We start from the raw sequence: 14,294 nt of genomic DNA, 5'->3' as shown, positions 1-14,294 counted from the left end.
TACAAAGGTCAAGTTAACAATGAACCTATTTTTCTCAAAAAGCTACAAATGTCTCAACATAACAAGTGCCAGAAAACAAAACCTCCTCTGCTGGGTAGAAACATCTCATATATCGAATGGGGAACTCAGGAAGTTCTTGGGGAGCTCACCACCTGACATCCCTAGTGATATCATGTGGGATCTGAGGCAATTCATGCAAAGAGCCACATATCAGAAAACATGTCCTCTTATCAAACCCAGAAAACCTATGGTTGAACCAAGTAACTACTCAAGACACTTCATGCAAACAAATCCATATTATCTCAGATTTGAAAATTAATAAACTAAAGCTTCAGGTATGCTAAGGAGGGGTGTTGGGGAGGGAGCCTATGGACACTTACTGTATGTGGTGTGCTCGAGGACAGTGCTGCCTTCGCAGAGGAGAGGCTGCTCTGGTGACTGGAGAGTGAACTAGAAGACAAAACAGAGCACCCTGTGTCCATCCAAACAGGTACCCAAACAGGTTATTCCAAAAGAACGAAGCACACTGGGCTACCAGGGTTATATTCCTGCTTGGCCCTATCCCTGGGGAAGCCTCCACATCAGACCTCATGCCCTTGGAACCAAGTGACAGGATCCTGGTTGTGAGAAATGATCTAAAGTCTCACTCACAACAAGATCTGATATCTCCTGGCCTAGGAAATCTATAGAGGAAAATTCAGTGAACTATAACTCTTTCCTCTTCAAGCAATAGAAAAAGTGAAAACAGGACTGCTCTATGAACACTGTCCTGCGCTGAGAGCTCATAAAATCTTCGAATGAGTGAAGAAAGGTCTGTGTTCAACCACATATGCCAGAGTCAGAGCCTGAATTTCAATCAGATCCAGAGTTCAAAAAAAAAGCTTTTGCTCCCAAGGGAAAGGGTCAAGATGGAGCACTACACAAAAGATATAGGTAATAAACAACCCCATTTTCCTACACCCTCTTCAAATAACTTCCTCTCTGGAGTCATGACAAGTATTAAATCAGACACCTGCTCAGAAATCCAACATCATTCACATTATATATCAGTAATATGGGTCCAGAGCTGGGGACAGGCTATACTCAGGGTGTCTGCCTGATGTCCAAGAAGAGTCACAGGGAACCAAATGCCCATTCGATTCCAGGAGAACCAGTGCTCTGTGCCAGCAAAAGCATTATAAGCCAGCAAAATTTTTCTATCTGGTGGTATTTGACTTGATCTGGGCAAAACCTAAACTGGAGTATTAATTCAAAAGCCCAAGATGTCATGTCAGAAGCAACAAGTGTGTTTTGTTCCAGTAAACAACCTTCTACAGAGGCTCTAGGACTTTGCCCAATGTGCTTCTCACTCTGGGCCCACCTTTCCCCCATACCTGCTAAGCTGAGAGAGGGGGCTGCTGGACAGGTCACCAGGCTGGGACAAGGAGGGCAAAGTGGCAGTGTGCTGGGATGCGGAGGGCAGAAGCTCAGTGCAGGAGGTGGTGCTGGGCAGGGAGCTCACAGATGGGAGGGCAGAAGGAGGGTCTGTTGTCTTTGGAGCTGGAACAGATGAAGTAGCTGTAAGAAACAGATCTATTTAGCTCCAGAACCAACCCTGAGTATCAGAAATCTGTGCAGTATCTTGTGACATGTCGCACTCAGTGAAATATATACAAAGTTAACATTTCCTAGGACAATGCCCAAGCATGACGCCAGATGGTTCCATCTCTGTATAATAAGACTACCAAAAGGACAGGTGATGGTCAGACATAGAAGATTGAAAGAGAAAGCAGTGACACTTATAATCGTAAACTGTCCTATAGAAACCGACCCTTGGCAGCAAACAGGAAGGAAAAGAGATGTTGAGATTGACAGATATATAGAATGAAGCAAATTTTCCTCCAAAGGACAGTAAAGGAAAGTAAAAAATTGACTGGCAAGACCACCAAGAGTACATATCATACACCCATTCAGGCTGACATTATCAAAAGCTCAGAGCCAGTTCAGGGTAGGGGGAAAAAGACCTGACTGTAGACACTGTGAAGAGATCTATGTGCCTAAAATCTACAACAAGAATACGTGCCTGCAGTCCAACACATACTTTTCAAATGCTTAGTAAGAATTTCCTTGGTACATGCATCAACAGATTAATCTCAGAGCACATAAGCAAGCTTATCAATTACTAGGCTTCAGAAAGCATGTGGATACAATCAACCCCACCAGTGGAAAAGACTCAGTTTTTGTGCTATCCACACATACAACTCAGATATGTGCTTGGAAATACATCACTGTCTTTTCCAGTTAGGAAGGAAAACACAGCTTTACCTTCCAGCATGACTAATGTGAACCCACAGGGAATTCCGTACTCAATAGTCTAACTGGAAGGGGAAGTTCAAAACAAAAAAAGGCAGGTAGGCACACAGCCAGGTCAACTCTTTCCAGGATCTTCCCCACTGATAGTCTATTCCAAAGATGAAACCAGGTGAAGATACCACTAATGTACCTCCCCCACACTAAGACCCCAAAAGGTACTTCCCAGGGCAATGAATGACATTGCTAACAGACTCTCAGTGAGCCATTCTCGCAAAGAACAAGAAATAGGGCCACAAGAGGAAACAGAGAACAAATTATGTAAAATAAAGACAGCTGGGCCCAGTGATACATGCCTATAATCCCAGCAGCTCAGGAAGCTGAGGCAGGGGGATCACAAGTTCAAAGCCAGTCTCAGAAACTTTACTGAAGCCCTGTCTCAATCTAAAGATAAAAAACGCTGAGGAGGTAGCTCAATGGCAAAGTACCCCTGAGGTTCAATCCCTAGCACCCTAAAAAAAAACACATACCTTAAATGCATACTATGTTTTGCAGATACTTCATATCTCATGATCTCATTTTAAATTATCTCCAAACCACTTAGAACCCCTATATGCCTTCATGAACCTCCAACAGGACAAAAGAAATTTGCCACTTCTGCTGCTAGAATGAGAAGTTGTTCAGTCATCCAACAAGCTCAGAGCTGCCAACATTTCTCTAAATAGCCCCGGCATCCCAACTTTACCACTAATACTAAAAACAAACCCTGGTGCATCAATTCCATTATTTCAATTTCAACTGTGTCTGCTAGAGTTCCATATTCATGCTCCCCAAAATCCTAATTAAAAAAAAAAAATCATTCTGGCTTCCAGACTCAAGAGTGGATAGCCATCGTCTCACTGAAAGATCAAACAGAAACAATATAAATAATCAAAGATGAGTGAGCCAGGCACCAAGGAATGAAAAAAAACATCAGGGATTCACCCACACTACCTCCAGTGATCACTGAGCTATTGTGAGGATAGGATACCCCTCATCTTCCTCCAGAGCATCACCAGCGTACACTTTCGATCTCTTCCTAAGCAGCAGTCTTTCAGGTTCCAATAGCAACGAAACGCGAATAGCAATTTTTTTGCTTTAAAAGTCCATCACAATCCCCACTTACCAACCTGTCTCTAAGCAAAGCCCCTTTTAAATGAACATAATACACTGAACTTGGGAAGAGTCCAATCAGGACAGAATAATACCAGATTATGACCATCTTGCTGTAGCTACAACATTTCTAATAATATCCTCAACCATCATCTTGGAAGTGGGAACTAGCTGACCTTTGTTAGCTCTCCCACAGAAATAAGACTTGATTTCACTTAACCAATGAATATGGCTTTACTCTGTTCCAGTGATGAATCAGAACAGCAGTTTCCAGAAAAAAATACAACTGGTCTGTTTTTAGAGAAGTAGCCGCTGCCCAACTGTTATTTTCCCCATAACATCCACCATACTTTCCTCTAATTTTCACCAGCCATGGACAAAAGTAGATAGTTGGTTGATATACTTACTGTCTGCTGTCTGCTGATTTCGACCACCGCCATGCCCATTCTACAAGGAACAGAAGAGAAAGTAAGTCAACCCACACATCTACTCAAATGATTACCTACTTGTCATTCTACTGAGACTCAGAGACAACCATATGAAGTATAGGTTAATGGAGGGGCAAACTGTCTATTCTATTCTGGTTTGTATGTTTGTTTGTTTTTAATAAAAGAAAAAATAATCCAACAAACAAATGAGTCCCAAGGAACCAATATTTTTGAAACTAGATTGAGTATTTGTGGAAGTAAAAAGGATAGAGGAAGCAATTAATCAGTCCTAAAACAATTATTAAAATATCCAACTAAGACAGGTGTGATAGCACACACCTGTAATAGTAGCAACTCAGGAAGCCCCGACAGGAGGATCACAAGTTCAAGGTCAGCCTCAGCAAATTAGCAAGGCCCCATCTCAAAACAAAAAATAAAAGGGTTGGGGATGCAGCTCAGTGGTTAAGCACCCCTAGGTTCAACCTCCAGTACATTCCCCCATTCTCCCAACACACAAACTACACCATTTCAATATATACATTGAAATCTTCAGGCACTTTCCTATCTAGGGCAAGTTTTATCTCCTGGATGTCATGTGTACAAAAAAGAAAACATGTGCAAAATAGAACAAAAGAAAACTTTATATCACTTTAAAAAAACGGGCCTCAGAAAAAAAGACATGAGACCTTAAAATAGATTTTCTGAAGGAGGAAGTACAAAGTGAGGATGATGTGAAACTGTGGTGAGCCGTGTTTGTAGAACGCTGCCGCCATTAGAAGATGGCGCCGGTCTCCGTTGTGAATCTTGGTAAACAACTCCTTATTAGGAAGAGTTGGCGTGCTGTCCCTCAGCACCCTATGAGAAAACCCCGCGTGGCAGCTTTGGATTGGACTTGAGTAAGCTTTATTAGGCTATGCTTGGGCGCTCGGCGAGGGGGTCATGGCAGTTGGTGGCCCGTACGGGGAACCGAATATTCCTCGAACCCAGGATCCAGAACTTTCAGCAGTCAGGGTGGTGCACCGGTAAGTTCCCAGGTAAGTGGGAATCCGCAAGCAAATAGCGGGACGCTCCTCTGTAAATACAGAGAGAGCGGGAAAAATAATAAAACAAGACGCTCCTCAGTAAAGAAAGAGAGAGCAGGAAAAAGGACGCTCCCCTGTAAATAAGGAGAGAGCGGGGCTTTTGTACTTTCACTTTCTTTATAGCTCTAAAAACATTATGGGCGCTACCTCTTCAAGCCCAATTTTGTTGGCCCTAGATGGGTTGCTACGTTCAAAAGGACTTAAGGTAAAGCAGAGCACTTTGCAGATGTTTTTGAGAGAAGCTGCCAAGGCCGCGGCCGCGGTCTGGGCATGAGGATGGCGGTGGGCTCAATCAAGATGCAGCCGCCGTGCGAGAACCCGGCCCTGGCCGCAGCGGTAGCGGCGGCAAACAGCGCTCTGCGCCCACGAGCCGGAGCGCAAACAGCCGCCGGCGTCGCTGCGGCCGCGGCTGAAGGACCTGCCTGCACTGCTGCGGAGCTGAGAAAGCGGAGCGCCGCCGGGGGCCAAAACCGGACGGAGCCGGTGTGTATTCCAGAACGCCTGACAAGAAGAGTCCTGACAAATACATCTGAGTTAAATATAACCACTTTGGCCATTACTTCCCAGGTGTTAATTCCGTTGTCTCCTTCTAATGAGACCTCTAATGCCACTCATTTTAAGGCTTCTCCTTATTGCACCCCTGAGTATGGCTTCCCTCCTGCATTTACACCTTGTCAAGATCACTCTTGGGAGAAACATCAGGTCGCCAAAGGTTTTTCCCTTTCCCCCTCTCTCAAAACAACTTCCAACAATAATTCCTCTATAGGAGCGGGTTGGTCCTGGTTTCAATGGTTGATTTCCAATGAAAAGGGGGCCACAGCCGACATCTCCGCTTTGGCTCAATTACGAGGAGTCCAAAGTTGGCTGTTTAATGTTTCTGGCAGTAGTACCCAAGATTCGGTGTGGGGTAGGAGACTCAAAAATATTTCACACAATGCACAATTAGGTAATGCAACGTTACCCTCTGCAGCAGTCTGTCTCCAATCTCCGTTTCTGTTCCTTTTGGCTAATGTTACATCACAGGGGATGCTTAATTGTTCTAATACTACCTGTTACTTGTCTGAGTGTTGGAATGGATCCTGGCCTATGGCAGTGGTTATGAAAATTCCAACTTTTGTCCCGATCCCAGTTACTGCGGATCCAGAGTCATTTCTTATTGTTGAACTGATTAGAGCCCGTAGAGATTTTGGAATTACGGCAGCTATAGTGACAGCTGTGGCAGTGTCTGCTGCTGCAGCAGTTACAGCTGGAGTAACCATGGCCAGCCAGGTTCAAACTGCTGCCACTATTAATCAGGTTATTCAACAAACATCCACCATACTTGAATCTCAAAGTAGAATTAATCAACACATTCTATCTGGGATTTTGGCTGCTAATCAAAGGATAGATCTGCTTCAAGATCAAGTTGAGGAATTGTCAGACCTAGTACATTTGGGTTGTGTTGATCATCATGCACATCTATGTATAACATCTCTCAGATTTAATGATTCCAGAAATACCTCTCAAATCATCGGACAGTACCTGGCCGGAAACTGGTCCATGGAAGCAGAGAAATTGATCCAGACCCAACTGACACAAATTGCCATGTTGAACAACACTCGTGTGGACCCTGTGACATTGGGCCAATTTACGAATTGGTTGTCTTCTGCTTTTTCTTTCTTTAAGGAATGGGTGGGAGTAAGCATTTTTGGAGCGATGTGTTGTTTTGGGGTTGTCCTTTGTCTGTGGCTTTTCTGTCGCCTAAGAGCTCGCCATAGCCAAGAAAAGGCTATGATCGTCCAGGCTTTTGCAGCCCTAGAGAATGGTATCTCTCCACAAGTTTGGCTTGCGCAACTTAAGCAATAATTTCCTGGGTTTTGGCCATTGCACCCCAAGTTATTTTTGACATTGCACTGGGATTGGCATGCCCTCCTCTTCCTGCTTTCCCAGTTATGGAAGGCCCATGCACTCTGCAGGCCTTGTTGCCATTGCACGCAGGTGGGCTTCCATGCTGGCGCTGCACTTTATGCTTTGGACCCTTCGTTTTCTCAGGGGCTGAGAGATGGTGTTGCCACTTCCAACCTCATAGTCACTGACCGGCTACTTGTAAAATCCCCCTTCCTTTTCGCCGTCATCACGATGCAGGATGCGAGGCAAAGCACTGCACTTGAGTGATCCGATCTCCGGACCTCAAGGGAAGTACGTCCTATTGCATACGGGTTTGGCATCCAAGCCCTGTCCCACGAAAAAAGGCGTCGGCTGATATGGTGTCAGATCTAGGGAAGGCGCCTCCTTGGGACTGAGCCATACACTGCAGCCATGTTTGCACAGTGGGATAGCACCTCTACTTTCGCCTGCATTGTTTTTTAAGAGATAAGGGGGAACTGTGGTGAGCCGTGTTTATAGACCGCTGCCGCCATTAGAAGATGGCGCCGGTCTCCGTTGTGGATCTTGGTAAACAACTCCTTATTAGGAAGAGTTGGCGTGCTGTCCCTCAGCACCCTATGAGAAAACCCCGCGTGATAGCTTTGGATTGGACTTGAGTAAGCTTTATTAGGCTATGCTTGGGCGCTCGGCGAGGGGGTCACGGCATGAAACCCTGAATCAAAATTCAAAACCTGAAAACAACTGGTTTGAGGAAATTGTGAACATTCCAATGGAACTAAGGTGCAAATAAATGCATTTTAAAAAATATTTTTAGTTGTAGATGAACACAAAACCTTAATTATATTTATTTTTATGTGGTGCCAAGGATCGAACCCAGTGCTTCACATGTGCTAGGAAAAGATTCTACCACTGAGCCTCAATTGAAGCCCTGAAAAAGGCATTCTTAGAAATGATGTCTGCCTCTACAGAGCAAGCCAGGGAACCATGGCATGGCACAATCAATCAATAACAGATACCACAAGGCCTAGCCATTGTCCCCAGATAAGGGGAGGAACTTGAAAAAAGCTACAAGGCACATTCCTTTTTGCAAATCTCAAAACTACTAAAGAAAAAGATTTTATGTCTGTGGCCTATGTAGTAACCAAAATCTAATACAAATCATGACTACTGTACTTATTAACAATATTCTCTATTATCCAAATAACCTGAAATTATTAAAAGAAATGCAGACAGTAGGGGGGAAAGAGGGGAAAGAAAGGTATACAGTAATAACAGAATGACTAGGGGGAAAAAGAAACCTCATAGTTAAATAAAAGTTTGTAGTTAGGGAAAAGGTAACACAACATACCACATCAAATATAGAAACTGTGTGGAGACTTCATTAGTCTAGTGTCCATCCTCGAAATTAGGGTTCACTCACCACTAAATATACTTGTATGATTTTCTAACAGGTGAATACTAAACAGTACAAACCATAAGATTTAAAGAAGTCGTTCCAAGTCAGGTGGGATGGTGCACACCTATTGTCCCAGTGACTCAGGAGGCTGAGGCAGGAGGATGGAAACTTTGAGGAAAAGGCTGGGGTTGTAGCTCAGTTTGTAGAGCACTTGCCTTGCATATGTGAGGCACTGGGTTTGATCCTCCGCACCACACAAAAACAATATAAAGATATTGTGTCCATCCACCATAAAAAAATAATAAAAAGAAAAAAAGTTTGATGAGAGTCTCAGCAACTTACTGAGGCCGTAAGTAATTTGGCGAGACTCAAAATAAAAAATAAAAATAAAAAATAAAAAGGACTGGAAGTGAAGTTTAGTGGAAGAGCACTTGCCTTGAATTTGTGTGGCCCTGGATTTAATACCCAGTATGCAAACTAAATGAATGCAATAAAATGCAAACAATCGACAAATTGATAAAGGGGGATTTTATGCAGAAGAACGGCAGAAGCAAAAGCAAAGAAGTATCAAAGGGTCCAGCAGAGAAAAAAAATCCATAGAAGAGGGCCGGGGTTGTGGCTCAATAGTAGGGCACTTTTAGCATGTGTAAGGCACTGGATATATGTTCCCTGGCACCACATAAAAATGAAAACAAATAAAATAAACGTATTGTGTCCATCTACAACTTAATATTTTTAAAAGTTTCTTAAAAGTCTGTAGAAGAGCTAAGCACTATAAAACAGGAACTCAGGAGGCTGAGGCAGGAGGATTGCAAATTGGATACCAGCCTCAGCTGGGACCCTCTCTACAAAATGAAAAATAAAAAGGGCTGGGAATATAGCTCAGTGGTAGAGTGCCCTGGTTTCAAGTTGAAGTCCCAGTACCACACATACACAAAAAAATCTACAGGAGAGATCAGAAATCAAGTAGCTAACCCAGACACAGTGGCAAGTCTCTATAATTCCAGCAGCTCAGGAAGCTGAGACAGGAGGAATGCAAGTTCAAAGCCAGCCTCAGCAATGGTGAGGCATTAAGAAACTCAGTGAAACCCTGAAAATAGGGCTAGGAATGTGGCTTAGTGGTCAAGTGCCCCTGACTTCAATCCCCGGTACCCAAAAAAATAATTAACAACAAAAACCCTCACATTCAAACCTGACAGGCATAGAAGAAAACAGTATGGCCTGGAAGTTCCTTAACCTCTACTATCCCCAGGGAACTGTCATTATTAGACACAGCTACTGACAATCTAGATCTGACTTGAAACTTGGCCAATAAAGAAACATTTTCCCTGGAGGCACGTGATTCTTTAACTTTAAAGCTGCCTAAGTTGGGAGTGGGAGGACAATAAAACACACTAAGCAAAAAGAAAAGGAAAAAGAAACAATTAGGGGCTGGGGTTGTAGCTCAGCATTAGAGTGCTCCCCTAGCACAGGCGAGGTCCTGGGTTCCATCATCAGCACCACATTAAAAAAAAAAAAGATATTGTGTCCAACTACAACTAAAAAATAAATATTAAAAAAAAGAAAGGTATCTTAAAAGAAAAAAGAAAGAAAGAAAAAGTTGGAGTACATATCATTTGTAAAGCTCTGACAAGTTTCTACAGATCTAGAAGACCATGCCAATGTTTATAGGTACATTCCCCGGGCTCTACGTATGCTCAGGAACGACTTGGGAAGGCCCCAAGCTCCCATCTATGACTTGTGCGCAAGTAGGAAGTGAAAGCTAAGGTAGAGTCTGCAACAGTTTGGCTGTGTGTTAAAAGGCATGCTCCAACACACAGACAGCCTCTTCACAAAGCCCAGGTAATCCACTGATTCCAGCAAATTAAGGAAATCTCTGTATAATCACTAGCTGACAGAATAAAGAATTCACTGGCTATAAGAAAAAATAGAGGTATTATAAAATTAGTCTAAAATAAAGTCACTAAACGAGCAATTTCAACAGTAACAAAAACAAACCTGAGGAAGGGAACAATCTAATTTCTACAACTGTCAAATTATATTATTTAAATATCCAATAAAAGAGTATTACAGGTTGAGGCTGGGGCTCAGCACTAGTGCACTTGCCTGGCATCTTTGAGGCACTGGGTTCAATTCTCAGCACCGCATACAAATAAATAAAATAAAGGTCTATCAACAACTGAAAAAAACATGTTTTTTAAAGTATTACAAGTCATAAAAAGAAACAAAACGTAGTTCATAAACAAGGAAAAAACAATCAGTATAAAGCAAAGGTCCCAATGCTGAATTTACTGAACAAAGACTTTGAAAGACTATTTTGAACATTTCAAAGTATTGAAGGAAAACATTAAGTGTCTATAACATTTCAATAGAGGGAGGGGGAAGAGAAGCAAGAAGAAGAAAAATGATGACACTGGATTCTGTAGCCCTGGTTTTCCTTTTTAGTCCTCTACCTTCGGAAAATCACTTAAATCTCTAGACTTCAATTTCCTTTTTGTATGAAATAGTGAAAAAACTACTATGACTAGAAAGTTACCATAAGGGGCAAGATGGCACATGCTACAATCGCAACTATTTGGGAGGTTAAGGCAGGAGGATTACAAGTTCCAGGTCAGCCTCAGCAATTTTAGTGAGATCCTAAGTAACTTAATAAGACCTGTCTCACAATAAAACGTAAAAAGACTGGGAATGTGGCTCAATGGTTAAGTGCCAATGGGTTCAATCCCCAATACCAGAGAAACAACAATAAAAAAGGAAAGTTATAAAGGATAACAATTTTAAAAGATTGTTTAAAAAATTGATTAAAATTGTCAACTCAATGTTTAAATTATTTTCATTGTATTAAATTACTAAAATATTTTCCAAAAGTAAAAGGAGAAAATCTTCAAGCTTAATCAGAACACTTGTTCTCATTCATTCCCAATCCTAGTAATAATTAAAATATGACATGAATAGATTACAAATTTAATGAGAGCAAAAGAAATTAAAGCACTGACTGGTGACTAAGGGATTAATTTTTTTAGCTAATTGTATTACAGTTACTTTTCAAGAACTTTATAGTTTAGAAATACATTCTAGCCAGGGGGATCACGAGTTGGAAAAGAGCTCTGGCAACTTAGCAAGGCCCTAAGCAACTTAGACAACCATGTCTCTAAATAAAATACAAAATATGGCTGGGGATATGCTTCAGTGGTCAAGTGCCCCTGAGTTCAATCCACGGTATTCAAAAAACAAAAAGAAAAAAAAATCAAGCAGCTTAGCAAGGAATTCAGTGAGAAGTGACATGGACAGTGAATAAGGTGTAAAGTTAGAGCTAGAACTGAAATGGTGTTCGAGATGACAGGATATTTGCACAGACAGCATATGGTCTGATTCTGATTTACGTTGTCAGAAACAGAATACATGAGCAATGTCAAAGTGAACTTTCTGCAAAGTTGTAAATACTCTATATCTTCGTGGTCCCATGTTGAATTCTACTAACTATATCTGGCTAATAAGCATTTAAAATGTTGCTATTTTTAAGATACTGATACTTTGTTTAATTGTTACATAGCCACATTAGGCCAGTAGTTGTCATATTGGAAAAGTACAGGAATAAATTTTATGTTAAAGATGACAGATCAAGGGGCTAGGGTTGTGGCTCAGTGGTAGAGTGCTTGCCTAGCATGTGTGAGGCACTGGGTTCGAGTCTCAGCAATACATATAAACAAATAAATGAATAAAGGTCCATCAATAACTAATAAAAATTTTAGAAAAAAAAATATGACAGACTTAAAAAATACATGACATTTTGAAAAAAAGATAAACTCAAAAGGAAAAAACTATTGGGAAGAAAATGATAGTAACATCGGAGCTGGGGATGTGGCTCAAGTGGTTGCGCACCCGCCTAGCATGCATGAGGCACTGGGTTATGTCCACCTAAAACTAAAAATTAAATATTAAAAAAAAAAGAAAGAAAATGATAGTAACATCAGGCATGATGGTGCATGCCTATAACCCCAGCAGTTTAGGAGGCCGAGGCAGGAGGATTATAAGTGCAAAGCCAGCCTCAGCAATGGCGAGTTGCTAAGCACCTCAGGGAGACCCTGTCTCTAAATAAAATACAGAATAGGGCTGGGGATGTGGCTCAGTGGTAGAGTGCCACTGAGTTCAACCCTGTTATCCTCCCTCCCCCAGCCAAAAATAATAGTAACAAAATATTGTATACCAGAAAGCATATTAAGGATGGTATCAGATTCAGCTAAACTGGAAAAGCCAAATCGTAATGCCAGTAGTATGTAATCCAAAGGACAACACACCTCATATCAAAGAGCCACTCCAAGCACCTAATATATGAGTAGAAGAGGGAGCAAGAGTGAGGGGAAGGCAAATAGAGAACTTACTTAAAACCTGTAGAGCTAAAGCCGCTCTTTCTCTGGCACCCTCACTCCCACTGCTTTCACCCAGGGGCCCTACACATCACAAGGATCAAGAAAATGGAGACAAAATCTTGAGACACCAAGTTAACCCAGCGCTTCTCCATACTAATGGATTAACATTTTCTGATTTTTTTTTAATTTCAAGAAAAGGGAAAGCTAGAAGAAAGGTTTTGAAGTTTTTTATCACAAAGAATTTATGAATGTTTGCAGAGATACATGTGTTGATTAAAATATTATACAAATAAATATTTATACAATGTATACATGTATTGCAAAAAGGAATAAAAGAGGTAGGACAACATTGTTATAGTCCCTACAGATGGTAAAAGGACAGTAAGAAAAAACAAAGATTTTATAGCAGCAAATTTAAAATTAGAAAACACAAATGCCTTGACACGAATTTAAAAAGATAGAAAGCTTAATATCACTTTACCAATTAAAGAAACTGAAATTTCAAGCTTTCGTACAAAGAAAACATTCTGGCCCTATGGTTTTACTTATGAGTGATACCAAATATTTCAGGCAGGAAAAAGGACAATATTCAACACACTTGTAGAAAAATAAAGATATGAAGTGAGGTTAGTGGTAATAAAAGAGAGTTAAAATTATATTGTACAGTGTCAAGTCAACAATGACCTGCCAATCAGGTCAAAGAATCAAGGAATAAGAATGATATTAAGAGGGCTGGGGCTGTGGCTCAGTGGCAGAGCGCTTGCCTAGCATACGTGAGGCACTGGGTTCTATCCTTAGCACTGCATAAAAATAAAAACAAGATAAAGGAATTCTCCATCTATACATACAAAAAGAAATTTTTTTAAAAAGAATGATATAAAAAGGAGAAAAGCTAAAGGAAGTTTCAATTTAACTGGTCTAAGGTACATCTAACTAGAATTATCTAGTAAGCAGTTGAGAATATAAAGTAGAAAGCTCAAGATTAAAAAATAACTTTCAGGGTTACAGGAAATTTTATCAGTTAGGGCTAAATAATAATTTGCAGAACAACCTCCATATCAGACAAGTAATTTGATAACAAACCTGCCAGCTGCTTCTTGTCAATGACATACTCCCAAAAACCAGGCTATCTGCTATGAGGAAAAAAAGTTGTGGGAACCAGAATAAGGCCAAAGGCAAAGAAAGCAGTATATTTAAGGGGCCAGAACTGGACTACAACAGCTACATGGAATCCAGAAGCTTAACTTATTTGAATCTAAGTATTACAAGGATGCAGCCTATATTATGATTGGAAACACTAACATGTCAATCAAATGGTTCCTGGGAAGACAGTCTTAATCTGTGGATATTCCAGATGTGTCTGAGTACATGCATGTGTGTGTGTGTGTGTGTATAGACACCTGTACATGCACACTCCAGAAACAGAAAGATGGTGAGACAGATTAATCTAAGGTGGCCAGAAGACACAGATGTTTTTTCTGAATGTTCAAGTAAAGGGAATTGTGGAAAGGACAAAATGAGAAAAGCTCCATCTAACTCTGCTAACATGTTGCAAGATTCTGTTCTAGCCTGTGATTTTGTTCATTTTGTTTTTTCCTTTGGGTATTGGGGTTTGAACCCAGAAGTGTTTTACCACTGAACCCTTTTTATTTATCCCAGGCCTTTTTAATTTTTATTTTAAGGTAGGAGCTTGCTAAATTGATCAAGCTGG

The 14,294-nt window shown here is 41.1% G+C and overlaps 1 protein-coding gene and 1 non-coding gene across 16 annotated transcripts in view; both read right to left on the bottom strand.

Moving 5' to 3' along the window:
- Window positions 1-14,294, bottom strand: part of Ubap2 (ubiquitin associated protein 2) — a 103,886-nt gene that overhangs the window by 10,638 nt on the left and 78,954 nt on the right. For 12 of the 15 annotated variants that reach the window (XM_046457139.2, XM_046457140.2, XM_046457147.2 and 9 more), the window contains 3 exons: window positions 3,849-3,888; window positions 1,374-1,557; window positions 381-450 (listed from right to left, as the gene is read on the bottom strand). In XM_046457139.2, coding sequence (XP_046313095.1) covers window positions 381-450; window positions 1,374-1,557; window positions 3,849-3,888 — 294 coding nt within the window. The remainder of the gene's footprint in view (window positions 1-380; window positions 451-1,373; window positions 1,558-3,848; window positions 3,889-14,294) is intronic. The other 3 variants (XM_046457141.2, XM_046457143.2, XM_046457149.2) reach the window with 1 other exon arrangement.
- LOC124101466 (small nucleolar RNA SNORD121A) lies at window positions 2,202-2,280 on the bottom strand. Its single transcript, XR_006854618.1, has one exon. It is a non-coding gene; the product is annotated as a small nucleolar RNA SNORD121A (small nucleolar RNA).

This window comes from Marmota monax, unplaced genomic scaffold (genome assembly GCF_021218885.2).
Source record: "Marmota monax isolate L192 unplaced genomic scaffold, Marmota_monax_Labrador192_F-V1.1 WCK01_AAM20220418_F8-fsc00069, whole genome shotgun sequence".
In the NCBI taxonomy this organism is placed as follows: Eukaryota; Metazoa; Chordata; class Mammalia; order Rodentia; family Sciuridae; genus Marmota; species Marmota monax.
This window is presented reverse-complemented; position numbering and strand designations above follow the sequence as displayed.